The sequence below is a fragment of the Aquarana catesbeiana genome, linkage group LG03 (genome assembly GCF_042186555.1).
Source record: "Aquarana catesbeiana isolate 2022-GZ linkage group LG03, ASM4218655v1, whole genome shotgun sequence".
Taxonomy (NCBI): Eukaryota; Metazoa; Chordata; class Amphibia; order Anura; family Ranidae; genus Aquarana; species Aquarana catesbeiana.
The window spans coordinates 548,195,742-548,220,713 of record NC_133326.1 but is presented as its reverse complement, the minus strand read 5'-3'; the positions used below and the strand labels follow the sequence as shown (position 1 = coordinate 548,220,713).

The window sequence follows — 24,972 nt, the reverse complement described above, 5'->3', positions numbered from 1 at the left end:
AGTTCTATGCAAATCTCAACTGAGTCAGTGATAGTTCAACTTTATCCAAACCTTCCTACCAGTCCTTTCATGTGATTGGTTTCTTCACTTATCAGTTGAAAGGTGTTTCATTTGATAGGGGTGGACCAAGCTCACCTTTTGCATTTAAAGCCAAGATATGTACATACATTCAACTGCCTTTATATCTCTGGATCTACTGACTGTTTCAGAAGAAGGCAACCCCTGCTGCCACATACTGTTATCATTTGTAGAGTTATAATGACCCATGATTGTGACAGGTTTACTGCAAAGGACAACACCATACACAACTGATATTTCATGCTTAACTGGTTACTAACCAGTTGAGTCCCATACTGGCTCCTTACAGCCTACGGTTGCGAGATCTTACCACCAGAGCAGCCAAAACTCTAATAAGGCTAAATGATAGTGTTACCCTCTCCCAATGGATTCTGCATAATGCCGAGCAAACAATTTAGGTGTCCAGGTACAAGAGTGTGACATCTTCATTATGGCTTTGTAGGAGGGGCTGAGACACAAACAGGGGGAAGATCTCACAACTGAAGTCTTTGAGCAACAAAAGATGCCAATCCAAAACTGAAAAATGATCCTTTTTTGGAGGGGGGGGGGGGTTAGGATTGGTTGCCATATTTCATCCAAAAGTGCATTTTAATGTTTTTTTTTAGTCACAGCTTGGTTTGGAAAGTGGACCCATCACCTCTGTTTAATAAAAGTATGAAATAGGCTGTGCTCATGACCGGGGTATGATGTGTAGATCAGCGGTGTGCAATCCTTATGAAGACAAGACCCCTAAATTTTACAGTGTGCTTGCCCTGATACCCCAAAAAACATACATACCATTTCAAATTCTTGCAGATCTGCACCCTAGTTGCTGATAATGTACAATTGGAGTCCTGTTCTGTGGATTGCACACCTCTGCTTTAGAAGTAATTTTAAACATCAATACTACAGACCAGACCGTTCTCATGGTGTGACATGACCAAAAATGCAATATGCACCCATTATGCCAATCCCACACACAGTGTGTCCCAATGTTCTATAGACTGTAGACTGGGCGCAGGTACATCTGCCACTTCTCACCATTAGCTAATCTATCCTAATGTCCGAATCACTGTGATCCCTGGGCTCTGCTTGGTATTATGGGTGGGGGGAGGGTGGGTTATTGAGGGATGGGATGATGGCTGACCCTCTTGCTGCCAGAAGCGCTCTGCATGGCATTAGATGGCAAGCTCTGCTGGCAAGGAGGGGTTGTGCGGTGCTGCTTCCATGTTTGAGTCTGTCTAACAATCCTTTTTAATTCCCCACCCTGCCTTGCCTTCTGACCTATGTAGGGTTATTTTAGTGACCCCTGGAATGTCTTTGACTTTCTCATCGTCATTGGCAGCGTAGTTGACGTCATACTCAGCGAGACCAGTGTAAGTATTTCGGGGCAGGTCTGTTCCTTTCTCTCTTCCACCCCCTGCACTCCCCTCACTCCTTCTCTCTCCCCTTCTCCATGCTGGTTTGGGTGCTATCTTTACCTTCCTTCCAGTTTCTTTCTAGTGGTAATTCAGCCCCCCCCCAAAAAAAAAAAAACAACTTTCCCTCCAGGGAGAAGGGAGAGAGGGAAGGGAAAATCCCCAGAGTGCCCCCTGCCAGTTAGAGTGGGGAGGGGGTTTTTCTCTCCCTCGTCTCCCCCGATCCTGCTTTACTGGAGTGTCAAATGTGTAGCCAAGACACAAGAGGAGACAAAACATATCACTACGATGCCTCTTAAAACCTTTTTACCTTCTTTCTTTTGTTTAGACTTCTTTATTTTTGCGTTTTTTTTCCCTTGTTCACACTTTTTTAGTTTTTCTTTCCTTTGATTTTGTCTTTCTCTCTCTTTTTTCTCTCTCTTTCTCTCTCTCTCTTGTTCACTCTCCCGTACCTCCTGGGCTTCCATTCAGCACTATTTCTGTGATGCATGGAACACATTTGATGCACTTATAGTAGTGGGTAGCATTGTTGATATAGCAATCACCGAAATAAACGTAAGTAACTTACCTCTCTCTCCGTGACTGTGACTGCATCACCCCCCTTCCCCCTTCGTTTGTCTTTTATCATTTCCTTTTTCTTTTCTTTTACTTTGTTTTCTTATTTTTCTTATGTTTTTCTGATTATTTTCTATCAATTTTCCTGTTACCCTCTGGAAACATTCAGAATTCTTGCATAAGCTCCTCCTGGCATGATATAAACTGTATAGCAGGATTGGGCTGTCATGGAGTCACTTTGGCTCGCTGACACAGAAGGATTGAGTCACAGGCACTGATGAAAAAGTTAATTAAAAACGGATTAATTTTGGCCTACACTGATTCCTCTGTGAATAGCGCTTGAATTAAATAAGGTAATAACTGTTTTTGGTGACGTCTTATTATTACTGTCATTAAATTATGCAGTGCCAAATTCCTCCGCAGTGCTGTATAAAATCAGGGCACATGGGGACATTAAGTTGAAGCCCAGCGAAAAATTAGATGTGGATGTAATGGGTAAATGAGGAACCTCTGTCATTATTTAATGGTCTCTATTCATTTAATGGGGATAATAAGGCCTCTTGCACACAGCGTTTTAAATGCCGCTTCTAGAGGCGTGTTGTGTTTTTTTTTTTTAGCCTCTAGAAAAAACTGCCTGTGCGTTTAGGAGCAGCAGCATTTTAGCAGCAAAAAACACCCAATGCATCTAAACGCTCTTGGGCATTCATTTCAATGGCCAGAATACATTTATATTGTGGTCAATGAAATGGATAAACACCAAGCGATTAACACACTTAAACACACCTAAACGTGCTTGCAAAAATGCAGCTCTAAGCGCATTTTCACACTGCTTTTCATCTGCCAGACGAAAGGCGTTTTGAAGAACTGGGCAAACACCCAGTGTGCATGAGACCTTACCCTCACTTCTTGCATGATCACTAGGACAGGAAATTAGGCAAAATCTCCCAATAGGGACACTTGCTGTGATCAGTGGTGTCAAAGGGGAAATTTCTCTTCCCTTTGAGGTGATTCATCATACTTCCTGTTCTGGTGATGACACTAGAAGTGAAGGGAATGATGTAGGCCACAGACCTAAAACAAAAAAACAGATAGGTATACAAACCTGTCAGATTGGTTGATGGTCTATTTCCCACAAATGAATGAAACTGTAGGAATTCCCAAGATAGATAGATAGATAGATAGATAGATAGATAGATAGATAGATAGATAGATAGATAGATACATAGGTATCAATTATTTCCTCTTTTGCTTGCCTGCCTGAAAGTGGTGTTGATCAATTTAGTAAAAACAGTTCAGGACCCCAACTTTCAGGGACCATATTGGGCTCTAACCCTTCAGGTCACATGTTGATAAAATCACTAACCAAGCTAATTTCATCCTTGAGCTGTTCTCTATTTTAATTTTTTTTCTCTCCATATTTAAAACATTGCATTGACATCCATCTGTGCCCCAGGACCCAGGGGACCCCAGCCAGTTCCTGCTATACAGTTGTGGCTCTGTTCTGTTTATCTGTCACCTAGCATGATTAACCATTTCCTTTTTTACAGGGCTCCCCCTTTTCTTCCTTCACCTTCTCCAGCCCACTAGCACAGGGATAAAAGGGACTACCTCCCCCACTCATAGGCTCTTTTTTAGGAGCCCAAGACTCTCTCTCTCTCTCTCTCTCTCTCTCTCTCTATATATATATATATATAGAGAGAGAGAAAGAGAGAGAGAGATATATCTATATATATATCTATATAGATATATCTATATATATATACATTTGCTGAGTAAGCACAGTTACATGTAGTGTCGGTAGCCATTTTGTCAGTTTTCATAGAATGGAGACAGTTGATGTCAGGAATCAGCACCCTGTTTAGGTCCTAGGCTGCTAAAAAAATATGGCTACCGCAGTTTTAAATTTAGAACAAATTGGCACATTCTCCATATACCTAGTTTTAAAATAGAGTTTTTAAACTACTTTTAAATTTGAATTCCTGTAAATAGTAGAGCACCCATGGAAAATCAAGATGTTTAAAACAAAGTGTTTTTTGTATTATAATTCACTAATATATAGATAAAAGTAGACTAAGCTAAAAATGAGGTAGATGAAGACACGTATACCCATTTCCTTTTTTAAAAGCAATTTTATTCCCTTTATTCATTAATTCCCTTTATTCATTAAAACTAACCTCTACAAATGTATGTAAGGCCAATTTTTTTTCTACGTTTTGGATGGGGTGGAGAAGAATTAGAACCCCTGTATGATTCTGATTTGTAATGCTATCCAAGACTCTGACATCTAAAAAAAAAGATCTGAGATGAAAGCTCCATGCCACATATTAATTACCCAGATGTAAATTTATAACCATGTGTAATAAAATAAAAGACTTTAAACAGGCCCAACATGTTTTGAGGTCCAGAGACCGCTCCCTTAATTAGGGCTTATAGATGGAAAAATGGTGTACATGGACTGGACTAAAATACAAAGTATTAAAGCTGAACTCCAAGAATAAGACAAAATCTATTCTTGCAGTGGGGCCACCCTCACACTGCAAGGTGTAAAATGCTTAGTCTGTGGGTACAGAGATAAGGTCTACTTACTCTATCCTTCAGTCCAGCAGGCTCTATCGCTGTTCTCAAGCTCCGGGCTATGAGCAGTCCCTCAGCATCATCATGCACAGTGCAGGGCTACTAACCCTACTTTATATGTGAGAAGGTGATCATGTGACTTTGGGACAAAGCTGCTTAGAGTGTATGCTACGGAGGTCCAGTCGCATGGGTTAAGGAAACCTGTTGGAGCCAGGAGTTAGGAAAGTAATACATCTTATCCCTGCACCCCTAGACGAAACAAGTATGTAACTCATGTTGCGAGAGAAGTAAAGTAAGCCCATACTTTGTATTTCAGTCCAGTCCATTTACAGTGGAACCTCAGATTGCGAGTAACGCGGTTTACGAGCGTTTCGCAATACGAGCTTTTTTTTTTTTTTTAAATCCTGACTCGATTTGCAAGCGTTGTCTCGCAAGACGAGCAGGATTCAAGCCGCTGGGGTGTGCAGTACCGCATTTGGCCAGAGGTGCAGGGGGGCTGGTGATGCTCGGAGACACTCCATTTCCGAGTGTCTCCGAGCATCTCTGAGTGTCTCCGGCACCCCCGCACCTCTGGCCACATGCGGTACTGCATACAATGGCACCCCCGCACCTCTGGCTACATACAGTACTGCATAGACCAGCAGTGGCTGTGGAATGGATTCTCCATGAGTTTCCATTATTTCCTATGGGGAAACCCGCTTTGATATACGAGTGCTTTGGATTACAAGCAAGCTTCTGAGATTAATTATGCTTGTAATGCATAATTAAGGTATGCAAAGGTATTACTGTACATTGTTTTTCCATCTTTAAGCCCTGTTGAAGAGGGAGGTCTCTGGCCCCTGAAACATGTTGAGTCCATTTCTCTGTTGAAGATTTCCTCTCAATTCCTTTCTGGTAGAACGTTGTCATCAGGGCAGGAAGTAATGGAAAATCTGTCCAACAGAGTCTTGGATAGCAATAAAAATCCAACAGGGTTTCTAATATTTTCCCACTACATCCAAAAATAAGAAACAATGTTTGGCTGTAAGACCATGTGTCTGCTCATGCCAGTTTTTCAAAGTAGTGTCCTATGCCTCCACCAGTCTTTAAAATGCAATGCCAACGCTCGGCATTGTGGTGTGGTATTAGGTGGGGCTTGTGCTTTGGGAATCAATTACCTAAAACTTTAAATGGAAGTCTTCTTTCTCAAAGGGTATTAACAGGTTTACTTTAAGTAATATTTTGTTTGTCACGGCTGATCTTTGTCTACGAATATCAATTCCCTGACTGTCTCTAGTTTCAATTCTTTCCAAATCACTGACCTGAGACAAGCATACACATTAGAAAGAGGGAATGTCTGAAAACTCCTCATCTCATAGCTTGTTGGGTCATTGACTCAGAAAGTCCTGAAGCCATCAGATCAGCATGACAACACGGGAGCTAGTATTCTCAGGAGAGGTCAGTATTGGCAGCCATCATATTATCTAATGGAAGGTTTATTATAAAAGTACCAGTAAGGACAGGCAGTTAGTTGGGTGTAGGAAAGTACACCCCCCCCCCCCCAGTTAACTGCTGATAATCTGATGAACCTTTTTTAGCTCTTTAATTCATAAACTTGTAGCCAGTCAGCTGTGGGTTGTCACCTCTGTCTGTCACCAAATATGACAAAACTAAAAAGTTTATTTCTATAGAAATTCATCTCCTGTCTCACCTCACCCTCTTCCTTGCCCTTCTCTATCGCCTTTCTACTGTACTACACGGGTTGCTCCGGTGGAGGCATTTATAAAGTACTGTCTCTGCTTGTGTGTGCTGTTTAGGTTTAGTTGTAGCTAAATAAGTTTGCCTAAATTGAATGTAGATACAATAGGCTGGTCCTCCCAAATATGATATTACAATGGGTGTGGTTTCCAGTAGGTTGAGTCGACTGCCAACTTATTTGTCTTTGGTATTCCAGTAGTAAGAACTTCCACACAGAAGTTTGTGTCTGTCTTTCTTCTGTAATTTATGTCTCTGCCCCTCTCACAACGGAGCGATTTCCCTGCAGTAATTAGTGCCCCCCCCCCCTTCCTACACTGTTGGGGTTTCCCTGCAGTAAATTGTGTTTCCATCCCTCCTACAGTAATAAGATTTTCCTACAATAGTTTGTGTCTCTGCTCCTCCCACAACAATACAATCTCCCTCCCAGTACTATGAGTTCCTGCTCCTCCCACAATGGTGGGATTTCCCCACAGTAGTTTATGTCTCCACTCCCCCCACAATGTAACTTGTGTCTCTGCCCCTCCCACAATGATGTGATTTCCCTCCCAGTAATTTGCAATGGTGAAATTTCTTTGCAGTAGTTTATATGTCCACCCCTCCCACAATGGTGAGATTTTTCCTTCTGTAGTTTGTGTCTTTGCCCCTTGCACATTGGAGAGATTTCCCTGCGGTAATTTCTCTTCCCCTCCCACAATGGTGATATTTCCCAGCAGTGATTTGTGTCACCACCCCCATTTAGATGTGGGGGGAACAGTAGTCTGTGCCCCTGCCCCTCCCACAAGGCCATAAAGAAGGTGTCTCTTTCTTGCAGTTGGTCAATTATCGTGTGTTCTCCAGTTCATGGAGTGACCATGACACAATCCTTTGGCTTTGTAATGGTTGTGGTGGATAGGACTGTAAAATTTGATGTAAGCAAACATTATGTGGATTTCTGAGAACTGGGTTTCCCAAGATATTTAAAAAGTCAGAACATTATACAGCTTGCCGGCAACCACACAATATTGAAATATGAGTTCTGGGTGGAGGTGGCCTTTAAAGACGATGACGCGCATCCCTAGATTTCACCTCACAATTGCCCACTCCTGCTTAAATATTGTCTAAATTTTTCCTATTTATGTAAAGCCATAAACGTGAGGTTAAACCCTCCATTGCTTTTTTTTTTTTTTTTTTTTTGAGGAGAAGGAATGAGCATGAATTTGGTAAATATTAAGTCAATGATGTCACAAGCATCCTGTACTCTTATGTACAGAACAGGTAATGCCCAGACTGCAGCTGATTGAGTCACCTCAGTTGGCAGGAGTGGCATCTTCCTTCTGGGTTTGGAACAAACCTAAGCCCATCCATGTTGAGCATTCCCTACATTTCCAGTCTGTGCAGACAACAATAAGTGGAAGGAAATTCCTCCAAAGTGAGAGGTCCCTTTAGATATTTGTTACCAGATCACATGTGCCCACTGGAAGATTTGCCTCTATTCCTGCTCTGGTGGCAAATCAAAATTTTGAATTTCAATACACTATAACACTTAATATAGTGTTTCTAATTTTGATTCACCTGTGCTGAACAGAATGCACAAGATTCATATTCCAGCACAATTAAAAAAGACACTGCTGGAGAATAGAAAGAGCGCAGAAAAAATAAAGAAATATAATTCATGTATTACTAAAAGTTGCAAAGCAATGTAATAAATTTTAGGAATTCACATCAAAAGCGAATTTATTGTAAACATAAGTTTTCTTTTATTACGTTCTCCAATATCTTAAAATTGCAACTTCATTCTAATTACTTAAAGTATATAAAGTCAAAAAAGATTTTAAATATGACATGGAGCAGCTATGGAGGTTAGGTGTTGTGACTTCACTGACTATAATATTGTCTTCAGTCAGTGTCTCAGAAATGGTTGACTCCAGAGACAACCAGGCAATTAGCATTTTTAGATGGAGGTCAGGAATATCAACCTCCACACTTCTCTCAGTCTAGATTGATCCCTTTAATAATAAATTTAGGTTTTCAATGTGCTTAGTGTTCATTTCAAGTCAGAGACTCACAGCATGGTGAAGATAGAATCAGGAGGGCCACTCTGGTCCCTGCACCCAGAGTTTATTCTGTTCCCACAGATGTCCTTTAAGGCAGCACAATTGCACTTCTGAAATTGTTATTGGTTGATTGTGAGTGTGAGTAGTGATCAATCGCTACAATTATGCAGCAAATGCCTCCCCATGGAATGAGGTATACAAGTAGCAAGAAGTAGCCGCTTAAACAAATTGGATCCTTAAAAGAAAAATCCAGTAATAGAAGACAATACTCTCTCCATACTCTGCTATCTTCTAACACTACTGCAACTGGCAAAGTCTTCAGCATGTGACACTCTTTTGGGGTCGCTTTAAGGTCCCACATTAATCATTAGTATGTTCATTGATATTACATTCTACTTGTGTACCTCATTCCAGAGGGAGCCATTTGTTTCACAAATGTAGTAATGTGTAGCAACTCTTAGCGATTAATCAGTACTGATTTTTAGAAGTTCAACCAAGCTGCTTAAAATCGCCCATGGTCTCCTAAGCTTGGATATGACTTTTCCTCAACAAAGCATCTCTCTAGCCTCTTTGAAATTTGATTGGCTGCACTGTAACAAGTTAACTGGACACCTTGTATTAAGTTGGCTGGCCACATTGTAGCAGATTGACAGGCCACCTTTTACCAAAGTCCTTCATCTCTTGGGTAACTTCTTTTGGCAGCAGATTTAAACCACATTCATCACAAGTCCATCCAGCCAGCATGGCAGATGAGTGTTGTAGTTGTGGCAGAGATCCAAACTACAGAACTGTACAGGGTTAACAATTTGATTGTATTTTGTCCCCAAATTGCTCCTGTCCTTTCTATCTACCTCCTCCTCTTCTCCTGCTACCCCACCTCATTGTTAATCATATTGCTGTACTGTGCCCACGTGTGGATTTAGCCGGTATTACATCTTACCTCTGTCTGCCTTTCTTTAAAGACAGGTGAACACTCTCAATGCCACAATATGGTAAGACCAAGATCCGTTCAGAGCACTGTGCCCCCCACTTTTCTTTTCTCCTTTGACACACGTGTCACAGCTGTGTGCCCCCTGACCTCAGGGCTCTTCTATCTCCAATCCTTGTCCAGTCTCTGTGCATGCCCTTTGGCCGCCATGTTGTACTTGTGTCTCTTGAAATGTGATCTTGTGTGGTTTATTGTGTATTAATTTTTGTACCTTGTAAGCTTTCTCTTGGACTCCTCCTCTGCTTGGGCAAGTTTGGCAGACAAAATGAAAGTTGGCTAAACTTATAAGCCATATTAACCGGGAGAGGACAGAATCGGCAGAGTTTTTGTTGCAGACAAAAGGCGGTCATTGTTTAATGCTCCAGAATAAGAGCTCATGAAACTGTCCGATTAGACTTCCTTACAAACCAAATCTCTGATCTTTCAAATGTCTCCAAAAGCTGTCTTAAAAATTTAAGTTGCAGTAGTCAAAAAACACTCAGTTTTCATTCAAGAAACTTTTATATAATGCACAAAAGCAGGCTTTTTTTAGGGGTTTCCTGGTAGAACCACAACATCTTGCTCCTTGACTCTATGCTGTGCGCCCTCCAGTGAGAAGAGCAAAGGACCATGCTTATAACCAAAAAATGCTTCTGGGAGGATTTAAATTCAGGGCCAATTCGAGAATAGGACCGTAGGAATTAACTAGGAACCACAGGAATTAACCAGTGACCACAGATATTAACCAGGGCCCATAAGAATTAACCAAGGACCACAGGTATTAACCATAGATCATAATAATTAACCAGGGACCACAGGAATTAACAAGGAGCCCTAGGAAATAACCAAGGGCCATAGGAATTAACAAGGTACCACAGAAATGAACAAGGGGCCATAGAAAAAAAAACAGGGACCATAAGAATTAACCTGAGACCATGGGAATTAACCAGAGGCCACAGGAATTAACCAGGGGCCATAGAATTTAGCCAGGGCCAATATAATTAACCAGAGGTCATATAAAAAAAAAACAGAGGCCAAAGAATTTTAACAGAGGTCACAGGAATTGACCAGTTGCCTAAGGAATCAACTAGGGGCCATAGGAATTGACCAGAGGTCATACAAATTAACTAGAAGTTATAGAAATTTAACAGGTCCCGGGAATCGACTAGAGGCCTAGAAATTAACAAGGAGTCATATGAATTAACCAGAGGATATAAGATTTACCCAAAGGTCACAGGAATTAACCAGAGCCCACAGGAATTAACCAGAGACAATATGAATTAACCAGAGTATATAAGATTTATCCATAGGTCACAGGAATTAACCAGAGGCTGCAGGAATTACAACAAGAATAATTCAGAGGGCACAGAAATTAACCAAGATTTAAATGGTGGACAATCGACAGATAGGCTTTGTTCCTCAGTCAGTCTAAATTCAGTTTTTTCAAATTAATTTATTAAAGTATACCGAATAGGTTAAAGGTTGCTTTCTTCTCCCTATGAATTTAATAATATAGTAATAATTTTTATTTACTAATAAAATAATAATAATAGTTGACAAACATACATCACATAACTAAACTTTGCAATATCTTTAGATATTAAAGTGGTCCTGCTACCCTTACAAGTTAGCAGCCATTTTGTGGTCTGAGACAATATTTTGTTGTCAACTCCATGGTCTTAATCAAGACCTTAATCTTCTTTATTGTAGCACAGCTCATTTTACAAAAGATTAAATTTATTTACATTCAGAAATGAAAATAGATTGTTGCCAACACGCTGCTAACATATATGCACTGAATACGCATCTGTCTCAATAAAAAAACAAAACTTGTGAAACTAAAGCAAAAATATTTTTTAGGTTTTCATTGAATAGGGAATAAATGGAATCGCTGTCTGATTCCCATTGGGGAGATTTCAGTCCAATTTACAGGGAAAGGTTAGCCAATGTGAACTCTGCTCCTACTTCAACAGAGATCACATATCCACATGCCTTTTTCCTAAGACGTATGCTTAGCACAGGAGGGAGACTGGAGCAGCATTTTCTCCATAACAAACAACTATTTTAGACCTAGGCAACTGTGTATTTTTGCATCCCAAAAAGTCTGATAACATACTGTATGTAGGTTTATACTTTTGGATATAGGTCCACTTTAAATCCCCAACAGATCTTTAAGGAGCATTTTATCTCAAACTAAATAAAATCAATTTACATGAACCAGTCCAGACACTGGGAATTTATAACAATTTAGGAAGCAGTCCAGGTTGGCCATTTCCATGTCTCCAAAAAGATGTTAAGATAATTGAGACAAATTGTGCTAAGCAGCCACACTGTAGCTCGCAAGACATCTAATTATTCATAACTGTCCAACGCTGTCTGGCATTTTCTGGAGTGGAAGGTGTTAACAGCCCGTCGTCAGCAAAAAAACGTAGCGGTTCTGTCCTCTTTTTTGATGTTTTTTTTTCTTTGCAGCAACTGTGTTGGGGGAGAGGAAGGGGATTAGGGTTACATGAATACCAGGGTGGTGTAGACTAAGTTTGTAGCTATATAATGAATTTAGTGAAATTTTAGCAGTTTTCTTTGTTTAAACTTTAGATGTCCCATGTAGTCGCATGTTCTGCACAAAGCAGGCTGAACAGAAATAGGGAGAGATTAGGAAGCAGACACAGGCTTCTAAAGAGGGCCTGTCTTTTGCACATAGTGTAGCTATTTTATTGGCCATTATTAAGTAGCCTTCCGACTATCAATTTTCTAGATCCTGGGTAGACCACCAAAGCATAATATCTTTTGTTTCTGAGTGATATACCTAGGAACAAGTAAATTATTAGGATATACACTACATAAATGGCTGCCAATAAGTCAACATAAAAAAAAAAAAAAAAAAAGAAACAAATTTTTGTTTTGATCTCCCTCCTCATTGGGGTTGGAGACCTAAAGTATTGCCAACCGCTCCCTAATCATAGTGAATTCTGGTCTGCTGTAGATTAGCACTGCCCTGGATATTTGAAGATTTGGGTGACAGCATTGGCCCAGGATCTCTTGATCGAACAGCGATAGGTTGGCAATACGTAGACAAGTCAGCAATGCAAACTGCAGTTTCTTGTTTTAAAAGGGCCTAAAATAGTTACCAGAAACATGTTCCAGAGTCATAAATTAGATCCCTAATTTACTATTTAGTGAGTCACTGACCTGAGACAGGTGCTTCTTCTGGGTCAAGGACTCCCTAAAAATAAAGAAATAAGATGACAGCCTTGTAACATTCAGCCTGAAAAATAAGTCAGCAAATGCAGTACAGATATTTGTAACCTGACAGTTTTTGTCTAATATGAGGTTGAGGCATAGGATTTATTTGGGGTTCTTTAGGGAATGCAAAACATTATCATGTTATATTGACAGACTCAGCAAGCTCAATATTCTGCCAATGCAGTGTGCTATTGGCTAGATAACTATGCAGACTTTCTAAAAAGTCACCATAAGCCTTGAGATATTCTCTGCGATTTTCCACAGAATTGGTAGCTTTAATAACATATTTTTAATATACATAGTTGCTGCTCAGGCAACTGCTGCTACTCAGTTGCTCAGGCTGCAGGATAGCTAGGATCTGAGGTTGTTGTTAACGCTAGAACTCAGATTTTGGGCAGGGCAGAAAGGAGAGTATAATAGGCAGTGACTTCTCTCACAATGTGGGTGTCCACATTGCTTGCTGCGGTGTGCGCTATAATCCATGTTCACTGTATGTTCTAGCAGGGTGAGGAGAACTCCAGAATCTCCATCACATTCTTCAGGCTCTTTCGAGTCATGCGTTTGGTGAAGCTTCTCAGCCGAGGAGAGGGAATCCGCACCCTGCTCTGGACCTTCATCAAGTCTTTCCAGGTAATGCAGTGCATCTGAGCCCAGACATGTCCCTTCCTATGTACAGGTCTCATCACATGACATGGTGAGCAACATTTCAAGTTGCTCTAGGGGGGAATATAATGATCCAGGAGCCTGGTTTTGTTTTTAAAACACTGCTAACAGTATGGGTCATAAAGCTCCTTTAGGTCTCAAATGTGGAAATAACACAGCCTAGCACTAGTGGTTAGCAGGTCAGTTTGAGTCCCCGCTTACCATCTAAAATTACTGTGAGGATGCTCTATAGCTGGATTCTTGCAGACCTTTTCTTGTTGACAATATCTGTATTTTTGGTTTCCTACAGGCTCTTCCCTATGTGGCTCTACTCATTGTAATGCTGTTTTTCATCTATGCTGTGATTGGAATGCAAGTAAGAATTTATATAATGCAACACAATTGACCTGAGACCTAACTCTAACCTAAAATGTAATTGTCTATTTCTCTTGTGCCTTCCTTCCTTCCTAGCAGTATTTGTTATTTATTAATTTTGCTCTCTTGTATTCTACTGTATGTGTCTTGCTCCTTACCAAGCAGTAGTAAAGTCTCCTAATGCATTGGAAAGTGGAACGTTTGGAGTTTAAGTGATATCCTTTTTGATAAATCAAAAGTATTAGGTCTCCAGCTCTGTACAGCCTGCCGTACAAGCGAATGGTTGTATATAGCATACTCTTGTAAACACCAATGTTTCATTCATCGGTTTATCGTATGAGGTATTTTCCAAGTGCAAAATTTTCAGGTTTGTGAAATATATGGTATGTGCATGGGTACGTGCCAGTTGAAGGAAGCATTAGAGTTTGCAAAAGTACAGCTGCATACAGCCATTCACATGTATGGAAGGCCAAACATGCTACCTGCGGTTTCCCAGCTGTGAAAAAGCGCCGGGAATTTTAGGTGTATAAAAAATGTCGACAAATGTCCATGAGCATGAACCAATAAAGGTTATATACAATAGGGCCTATTTTATGGCACATTATTTTTTCACTACCTCTTCTTAGCACCCCATTCAAAATCCACTCACATGCTAAAATGACTGTCGCTTTGCTTGGTACACTTAACATATGCTGAGTCTTAAACAGTCATGTATGTGCAACCTGACAATAAAATACTGTATATTTACAGTGGGGACGGAAAGTATTCAGACCCCCTTAAATTTTTCACTCTTTGTTATATTGCAGCCATTTGCTAAAATCATTTAAGTTCATTTTTTTTTTTCCTCATTAATAATGTACACACAGCACTCCATATTGGCACAAAAACACAGAATTGTTGACATTTTTGCAGATTTATTAAAAAAGAAAAAGTGAAATATCACATGGTCCTAAGTATTCAGACCCTTTGCTCAGTATTTAATAGAAGCACCCTTTTGATCTAATACAGCCATGAGTCTTTTTGGGAAAGATGCAACAAGTTTTTCACACCTGGATTTGGGGATACTCTGCCATTCCTCCTTACAGATCCTCTCCAGTTCTGTCAGTTTGGATAGTAAATGTTGGTGGACAGCCATTTTTAGGTCTCTCCAGAGATGCTCAATTGGGTTTAAATCAGGGCTTTGGCTGGGCCATTCAAGAACAGTCACCAAGTTGTTGTGAAGCCACTCCTTCGTTATTTTAGCTGTGTGCTTAGGGTCATTGTCTTGTTAGAAGGTAAACCCAGTCTGAGGTCCTGAGCACTCTGGAGAAGGTTTTTGTCCAGGATATCCCTGTACATTCATCTTTCCCTTGATTTCAACCAGTTGTCCTGTCCCTGCAGCTGAAAAACACCCCCACAGCATGATGCTGCCACCACCATGCTTCACTGTTGGGACTGTATTGGACAGGTGATGTGGCTGGTTTTCTCCACACATACTGCTTAGAATTAAGGCCAAAAAGTTCTATCTTGGTCTCATCAGACCAGAGAATCTTATTTATCACCATCTTGGAGTCCTTCAGGTGTTTTTTAGCAAACTCCATGTGGGCTTTCATGTGTCTTGCACTGAGGAGAGGCTTCAGTCGGGCCACTCTGCCATAAAGCCCCGACAGGTGGAGGGCTGCAGTAATGGTTGACTTTCTACAACTTTCTCCCATCTCCTGACTGCATCTCTGGAGCTCATCCACAGTGATCTTTGTTTTCTTCTTTACCTCTCTCACCAAGGCTCTTCTCCCCTGATAGCTCAGTTTGGCCGGATGGCCAGCTCTAGGAAGGGTTCTGGTCGTCCCAAATGTCTTCCATTTAAGGATTATGGAGAACACTGTGCTCTTAGGAACCTTAAGTGCAGGAGAAATTTTTTTGTAACCTTGGCCAGATCTGTGCCTTGCCAAAATTCTGTCTCTGAGCTCTTCAGGCAGTTCCTTTGACCTCATGATTCTGACATGCACTGTGAGCTGTAAGGTCTTATATAGACAGGTGTGTGGCTTTCCTAATCAAGTCCAATCAGTATAATCAAACACAGCTGGACTCAAATGAAGGTGTAGAACCATCTCAAGGATGATCAGAAGAAATGGACAGCACCTGAGTTAAATATATGAGTGTCACAGCAAAGGGTCTGAATACTTAGGACCATGTGATATTTCAGTTTTTCTTTTTTAATAAATCTGCAAAAATGTCAACAATTCTGTGCTTTTCTGTCAATATGGGGTGCTGTGTGTACATTAATGAGGAAAAAAAATGAACTTAAATGATTTTAACAAATAGCTTCAATATAACAAAGAGTGAAAAATTTAAGGGGGTCTGAATACTTTCCGTCCCCACTGTACGTATTGTTGTAAAACCCAATAAAAACTTACTGAAAACAAAAAAGAAACATGAATGCTTAGGCAAGATGCAAGCTTTTAAAACAGCTTTAATATTCCTGACAAAGCATTACTACACTGCATCTGAGCACCAAAAACCCTATTTAATTAATTTTTAATATTCAAATAAAACTCATCCATTCATGTCTCCATGCTTTATTGTGATGATAAATAATTTAGAAAAACACAACGCTAGCATTTCTGACATAGGTAAGTGCTGATGATTCATGTAGCATTTACTTCCTGGAATCCCTTAGCTGAGGCATGTAGGCAGGAGGGTGTACTTAGCTGAGAAAGCCCGTCCTCCTCCTTCCAGATGAACTCTGCATCATCTGGAGTTGCACAAATCTTGGTCTAGCTGGAGTTCTGTATTGTCATGAAAAACAAGCTGCTCAAAATCTACATTCATAATTTTTTAATTTCCTACCTTGGGCATCTTTTTTTCCACATTCAGTGTCTTAGTTATAATTAATCACCTTTCTTCTCAGATATATAATTCTGCACTTTGTCGTGGCTTTAAAATGTATCTAAAGCCATTCATATTTCTTGACGGTGTTAGAACCCCTGGAGAAGCTCACACATCCCCTATTTCTCAATGCTTTATTTTGTTGAGAAATCATTTTGAAAAATACCCCCCTAGCAGTTTTAGCCATGGCCATCTTGAGTAAGGGCAGATGATTCATGTAGCATTTACTTCCTGGAATCCATTCGACCTTAGTTCAGGCATGCAGGTGTTCCATCAGAACTGACGACCCCTCAGATTAGGTAAGGGAAGTGATGTTCCGTCACAACACCGCGACGGCCATCTTCGTACACCCCACACAACTTATATAGTGAAATACAGTATTTTGAAATCCGTCAGACTGTTTTAAAGTTGAATTTAAAAGCATCGGTGTTCTGTCAGATTAGCAAACCTGTGAGATCAGCAGGCTTGCCGCTGCTTTTAAAATTCAACATCAAAACAGTGTCACGGATTTCAAAATACTGTATTTTACTTTATAAGCTCAGTTTACTGGTAAAAATAAGTGTGAAATGCAAGACTTGGCTGAGTGTAAAAAAATGTCCGCTGCCGCCTTCTGAGTGCAGGCTTACTGCAGACGAGTGCGGGGTGTAGCAAGATGGCCGGCGCAGTGTTGTGACAAAACGTCACTTCCGTTACCTATTCTGACAGGTCACCGATTCTGACGGAACACAGGCAAGAGGGTGTGCTTAGCTGAGAAAACCCCTCCTCCGCTCCTGAAGACACCTGGGGTGTATGACATCATTATCCTAGGCCTGGCAAACCAGGAAGTAACTGAAAAAATGTAAATAGTTTAAAACAAGTAAATATGATATACTTTCCTATCTATTTATTAATGCTAGCAGCATAAGGATTACAAATAGTCAATGTTGATTGAGAGAGTGAATATCCACTTAAACGTCATTTATAAAAGCCTGCATCTTTAATAATAAAGCCAGCTATGGATAATTTATACATAGTTACATTTACCCAGCTTGGACCATTGTAATTACAGTATGTATGCACCATACCTGGCCGATGCCCTTGGAAGCTAGAATTCACTGAAGTAGTCACTGCTACTCCAGTGATCTCCACTTGCTTCTGGGTCCCATGCTGAGTGGCTGGCATGCTGCATTCTGAACACAGGAGGATGGCCGCTTGGCACAGGTGCCATTCAGAGGATGCTTTGCATCTTCTAAATGAATGAAAAGCGTTCTCTGATTGGACGAGTTGCAGAGGCAGGGTGGCGACAAGTATGTTCCTCGATGCTGACCACTGGATGGTAGAGACTTAACTCTGCTGTGTTGCAGCTACTTGATTATTGTTGTGGAAGCAGGTCTGAAAATGTAATCAAGCAACTGGGCAGACTACATAGCTAAAGTCTACACCATGCAGTGTCCAACTTTCTGCTTGGAACATACATGTCTAAAGGGTGCCCAGGAGTGTGTTCTCTTAGCATTGAAATCAGCAGGAAATGTATGTGTCATTCCCCCTGCTGGCTGTTATGAAGAGCCAAAAAACAGCAGCTGCAGCTACAGGGATGTACTGCGGATACGCACATATTTTCAATGTAAGAAAAAATATTTCAACAATACTAATACAGCATTTTGAGTCACTGGCTAATACTCTTTGTGAGGTGTGAGTGCGAGGTTTGCACACACTCCTGGCTGTGTTTAAATCTGATATGCCCACTGTCAGCTGTCGGTCAGGTGGGATGTGCCTTGTTCGCTTACACATATGAACGTAAACGCACCCTGTTTTTCTAACAGTAAAAAAAAATCTGTATTTTTTGCTAGAAAATTGCTTAAATCCCCAAACATTATATATTTTTTTTTAAACAGAGGCCCTAAAGAATAAAATGGGGGGGGGGGGGTTGCAATTTTATATGTCACGCGGTATTTGCGCAGTGGTTTTTTCAAACACGTTTTTTTTTAAATGCACTTTAATGAATTTTAAAGCACAAAAACACAATATAATACCTGGTTGTTTGGTACAATATAAAAGATGATGTTACACTGAGAAAATAGATACCAAACCTGTCATGCATTATAATTGTGCAAGCCTGTGGAACGGCAACAAACTACATACATTAAATTATCCTTAGGAAACACTTTAAAAGCCTAAAAGGTGACCACTTTAGAGATACACAGGAGGTCTGGTGCTAGAATTTTTGCTCTCCATCTGATATTCACGGTTAGAGATGGGCCAAAGGACCCCCTGTTCGGTTTGCGCCAGAATTCTCAAACATCGCAAAAGTTCGGACACGGAACAACAAACCCCATTGAAGTCTATGGAACCCTAACAGGAAAAATCAAAAGTCCCCATTTTGAAGGCTTATATTATTATTATTATTATTATTATTATTATTATTATTATATGCATGTTATTGGCCATAACAAGGGTATGGGGACCTGGATACTGCCCTGGGGGACATGTACCAATGCAAAAAAAAGCTTTTAAAAAAGATTGTGATTTTAATGAAACAAAGTGAAACAATAAAAACAATACAAATTAAAAATTCCTTTAAATACGGTGCCTGGTGGGGTCCCCTACAAGCTTTCTTTATTTAGTAAACAATGGCTTGACGCCACAATTTAGTGCACTCAGAACAAGATTAGAGATTTTTAGGATAAATTCTGGTGTCTCTTTGTCAGACTTTGGATGAAAATAACAATGATTTACACCACAGTGAGCAAGCCTTGTGTGATGAAGCCAAATTATAGTACACTCAGGCCAAGATTAACAATGTTTTTTTTAGATAAAGTCTGGTGTCTCTTTCACAGACTTTGGATACAGTGCCATGAAAAGCATTCATACCCCTTGCAATTTTCCACATTTTGTCATGTTACAACCAAAATGGAAATGTATTTTATTGCGATTTTATGTTATAGACCAGGGATATGCAATTAGCGGTCCTCCAGCTGTTGCAGAACTACAAGTCCCATGAGGCATAGCAAGACTGACAGCTACAAGCATGACACCCAGAGGCAGAGGCATGATGGGACTTGTAGTTTTGCTCAGCTGGATGTCCGCTAATTGCATATCCCTGTTATAGACCAACACAAAGTGGCACATAATTGTGAAGTGGAAGGAAAATGATAAATGATGTATAACATTTTTTACAAATAAATATGTGAAAAATTTGTCGTGCATTTGCATTCAGCCCCCCTGAGTCAATACTTTGTAGAACCACCTTTCGCTGCAAATAAAGCTGCGAGTCTTTTTGCGGATGTCTCTACCAGCTTTGCACATCTAGAGAATGAAATGTTTGCCCATTCTTCTTTGCAAAATAACTCAAGCTCTGTCAGATTGGATAGAGTGCTTATGTGAACAGCAATTTTCAAGTCTTACTACAGATTCTCAATTGGATTTAGGTTTGGACTTTGACTGGGCCATTCTAACACATTAAATCAAAACCATTACATTGTAGCTTTGGCTGTATGTTTAGGATCGTTGTCCTACTGGAAGGTGAACCTCTGCCCCAGTCTCAAGTCTTTTGCAGATTCTAACAGGTTTTCTTCTAAGAGTGCCCTGTATTTGGCTCCATCCTTCTTTCCATCAACTCTGACCAGCTTCCCTGTCCCTGCTGAAGAAAAGCATCCCTACAACATGATGCTGCCACCACCATGTTTCATGGTGGGGATGGTGTGTTCAGGGTGATGTGCAGTGTTAGTTTTCCGCCACACATAGCATTTTGTTTTTAGGCCAAAAAGTTCAATTTTGGTCTCATCTGCCTAGAGCACCTTCTTCCACATGTTTGCTGTGTACCCCACAGCAAACTGCATAGGGACTTTTTATGACTTTCTTTCAACAATGACTTTCTTCTTGCCACTCTTCCATAAAGGCCAGATTTGTGGAGTGTATGACTAATAGGTGTCCTGTGGACAGAGTCTCCCACCTGAGCTATGGATCTCTGCACCTCCTCTAGAATTACCATGGGCCTATTGGCTGCTTCTCTGAATAATGCTCTCCTTACCCGGCCTGTCAGTTTAGGTGGACGGCCATGTCTTGGTAGGTGTGCAGTCGCGCCATACTCTTTCCATTTTCAGATGATGGATTGAACTGTGCTACGTGAGATGTTCAAAGCTTGTGATATTTTTTTATAACCTAACCCTGCTTTTACTCCTCCACAACCTTATCCCTGACCTACCTGGTGTGTTCCTTGGCCTTTATGATGCTGTTTGTTCACTAACAGTGTCTTGAAAAAGTATTCACACCCCTTGAAATTTTCTACATTTTCTACATTTTATCATGTTATAACCAAAAACGGAAATGTATTTTATTGGGATTTTATGTGATAGACCATAACAAAGTGGCACATAATTGTGAAGTGGAAGGAAACAGATAAATGGTTTTCAACATTCTTTATAAATAAATATCTGAAAAATGTGGAGTGCATTTTACACTGATGTCCCTAACTTCAATCTAGTGAAACCAATTGCCTCCCGGAGTCACCTAATTAGTAAATAGAGTCCATCTGTTTCTGTTAAAAAAACAGAGTACCTCTGTATGTAATTTAATCTCTGTATAAATACAGCTGTTCTGTGAAGCCCTCAGAGGTTTGTTAGAGAGCCTTAGTAAACAAACAGCATCATCAAGACCAAGGAACACACCAGACAGATCAGGGATAAAGTCATTGAGAAATTTAAAACAGGGTTAGGTTTATAAAAAAAATCCCAAGATGTGAACATCTCACAGAGCACTGTTCAATCCATCATCCGAAAATGGAAAGAGTATGGCACAACTGCAAACCTACCAAGACATGGAAATCCACCTAAACTGACAGACCTGGCAAGGAGAGCATTAATCAAAAAAGCAACCAAGAGGACCAGGGTAACTCTGGAAGAGCTTCAGAGATCCACAGCTCAGGTGGGAGAATCTGTCTACAGGACAACTATAATGCCCTGTACACATGATCGGAAATTCGGCCAGCAAAAGACCGATGAGAGCTTTTGGTCGGAAAATGCTACCGTGTGTATGCTCCATCAGACTTTTGCTGGCGGAATTCCAGCCAGCAAAAGATTGAGAGCATGTTCTCAACTTTTCGGTCGGAAAAAGTCCAGATCGGAAATTCCGATCGTCTGTACCAATTCCGACGCACAAAATTCCTACACATGCTCGGAAACAATTCGACGCATGCTCGGAAGCGTTGAACTTAATTTTCTCAGCTCGTCGTAGTGTTGTACATCACCTTGTTCTTGATGGTCGAGACCGTGTGTGACCGTGTGTATGCATGCCAAGCTTGAGCGGAATTCCGTCGGAAAAACCATCCAAGATTTTTCCAACGGAAATTCTGCTCGTGTGTACGCGGCATTAGTCGTGCACTCTACAAATCTGTGCTTTGTGGAAGAGTGGCAAGAAGAAAGCCATTGTTGAAAGAAAGCCATAAGAAATTCCATTTGCAGTTTGTAAGAAGCCATGTGGGAGAAATTCCAAATTTCAGGAAATTCCATTTGTAGTTTGTGAGAAGCCATGTGGGGGACACTGTAAACATGTGGAAGAAGGTGCTCTGGTCAGATGAGACCAAAATTTAACTTTTTGGCCTAAAAGCAAAACGCCTTGTGTGGCGAAAAACTAACACTGCACATCACCCTGAAGACACCATCCCCACCATGAAACATGGTGGAGGCAGCATCATGTTGTGGGGGATGCTTTTCTTCAGCAAGGACAGGGAAGCTGGTCAGAGTTGATCGGAAGATGGATGGACCCAAATACAGGGGAATCTTAGAAAAAAAACTGTTAGACTGTGCAAAAGACTTCAGACCAAATACAAATGCACACCACACTTTTCAGATATTTATTTGTAAAAAAATGTGAAAATCATTTATCTTTTTCCTTCCACTTTACAATTATGTGCCACTTTGTGTTGGTCTATCACATAAAATGCCAATAAAATACATTTAGGTTTTTGGTTGTAACATGACAAAAATTTGGAAAATTTCAAGGGGTATGAATACTTTTTGAAGGCACTGTATTTCAGTTATCTTGAAAACCTGGCCTGTTAGTGGGTCCTGAAGACAGGAGTTGAGAACCACTGTTCTAGAGGTAGTCTTGATGAAAGTAAGAATTGTCCCTTGCTGTAAAAAAAAATTATTAAGTTTACACCCCTGTCACAGTTGTGCAAAAAATGGTCTTTGGGTGTTGTTGGTGTCTTCACCCTGTAACCTTCTAGAAGTAGTCTTGATGAAAGCCAGAATTGGCTTTGCTGTAAAAAAGAATTCATTTGACGCCCCTGTCACACAGTTGTGCAAAAATTGGTCTTTGGGTGTTGTTGGTGCCTTCACCCCGTAACCATCTAGAGGTAGTCTTGATACAAGCAAGAATTGGCCTTGTTGTAAAAAAAATTTAATTTGATGCACCTGTCAAACCTTTATGGAAAAATTGGTCCTTGAGTGTTAATTGTGCTCATGAAACCTATACCAAAAAATTACTTCAAGATAAAATTAACACCCACAAAGCTAGGCAGCCTAGACTGATTAATTTTTACAAATGTCAGCTGGTCAATGAAGTCTGTGGACACAAGCGCTGTTTAATCTATCGCAAAACCTCTGGCAGCAGTGAATTCCCGTTCTGAAAGCACGCTGGATGCAGGACAGCACAGCAGCTCAGTTGCATACTGGGCAAGTTCTGGCCAGTGGTCTATTCTCATGACCCAGAAACCCAGTGGATTGTCTACTGGAAAGCTTTCCATGTCTATTTTCACCCCTAGATAATCTTCCACCATTTGATACAGACACTGCTGATGGGATGTTGAAGCTGACAGCTCTGGGAACCGGACTAAAAAAAAAAATTGAAATGTGTCACTGAGGTGGCCCCCTTCTCCACCGCTCCTCCTTTGACCAAGAGAAGCCCCAAAACTAGCTTTTCCATGAGACTGTAACCTACCAGAGTCTGGAAAGGTGTTACATAAACTCCTCTTTAAGGTGTCCTCAAGATATTTCATCCTCTACTCCCTCTGTGGGGACGGGATGAGTTCCAAGACTTTTCCCTTGTAACTGTGGTCAAGGAGGGTCTCCAACCAATAATGATCCTTATCCTCTTTTTTTTTTTTTTAAAGGTATTTTATTTGTTTTCATATAAACATTAACAACATACCAAGGAAAGGGCACATATCATTCAGTTTGCACTATCAGTTGACAATAATATAGACACAAGGACATTGCTTCATACTCAGAGAGTAAACAATAATTACCAGAAAACACAAGTAACACAGTAACAAAACAGCTGGTGATTAGGGCATTTTAGAAGAAATCTATCATTCCAATCAAAATGCAGAAGAAAGGATGATATAACACAGAGTACATATCTGTAAACATATACCTCCCAGTCTTGTTAAATTTCAACCTCCCCCGAGACCTTAGAAGTCCACTCCGACCATATTTTGTCAAATTTTTTTGTACAACCTCTGGCAGTATAGGTCAGATATTACATGGGCATTGCTTGATTGACCAAGTCTACCGACATCTGTAAAGTGGGGGGCTCTGATTTCTTCCAATGGAGGGAAATTGCTTTTTTTGCATAAAAAATTAGAAATCAAACCAGAACCTTCCGGACGGCACCTAACTCTTCCTCTTCCAGATCTCCAAGGAGACACCTTGGCAGGGTTACATATATTGGGCAAAGCGAGTTTTGTCTCCATAAAGGAGGTAACATCTGACTAAAACTGACATATTTTTGGACAGTCCCATATCATATGGAAAAAATTGCCTATAGCATTGCGGCACCTGTAGCAGTTAGGAGATTCTTACCTACCCATCTTATATAAACGGGTTGGAGTATTCTCTGCAAATAATTCAATTGTATTACTTTATCTCCTGCAGCTCTGACACTCGTTAACTGGTCACCCAAAGCCTCATCCCAGGTCTCATCTTGCAATGTAGGTATTCAGTTTGCCATTGAGTTTTAACCTTGAGTAGTCTGGGAGTAGACAAAGATAACAAGAAAGAATAATACCTGGTGATCAATTTGGAGTGATCAGTGTCATACAATAAAGCTTGCCAAATTGATCCTTATTCTTGATGCCACAAATTCCCAGGTCCTTTCACAGGCTTTGAACAATAAGGGAGGCCATGCACTGCAAGTTTGCGGAGGCATGAGAAGCATGAGAAGAGTCCTTGGGGTCACTAAGGATTACAGTATCTGGAACTGCCTCCTCCCAGCCACGTACTACTCCCAAGGTTTATGGGGACTGAAAACCATCTCTTAAGGTTTGACGTACAGTGGGGACGGAAAGTATTCAGACCCTCTTAAATTTTTCACTCTTTGTTATATCGCAGCCATTTGCTAAAATCATTTATATTCATTTTTTTCCTCATTAATGTACACACAGCACCCCATATTGACAGAAAAATACAGAATTGTTGACATTTTTGCAGATTTATTAAAAAAGAAAAACTGAAATATCACATGGTCCTAAGTATTCAGACCCTTTGCTGTGACACTCATATATTTAACTCAGGTGCTATTTCTTCTG

General features: G+C 40.5%; 1 protein-coding gene across 6 annotated transcripts in view; it reads left to right on the top strand.

Moving 5' to 3' along the window:
* CACNA1C (calcium voltage-gated channel subunit alpha1 C) overlaps positions 1 to 24,972 on the top strand; it is a 780,229-nt gene that overhangs the window by 587,103 nt on the left and 168,154 nt on the right. For 3 of the 6 annotated variants that reach the window (XM_073621584.1, XM_073621581.1, XM_073621583.1), the window contains exons 30-33: positions 1,350 to 1,433; positions 9,337 to 9,366; positions 13,086 to 13,214; positions 13,537 to 13,602. In XM_073621584.1, coding sequence (XP_073477685.1) covers positions 1,350 to 1,433; positions 9,337 to 9,366; positions 13,086 to 13,214; positions 13,537 to 13,602 — 309 coding nt within the window. Of the gene's footprint in view, positions 1 to 1,349; positions 1,434 to 1,946; positions 2,031 to 9,336; positions 9,367 to 13,085; positions 13,215 to 13,536; positions 13,603 to 24,972 lie in introns of all 6 variants that reach the window. The other 3 variants (XM_073621582.1, XM_073621580.1, XM_073621585.1) reach the window with 2 other exon arrangements.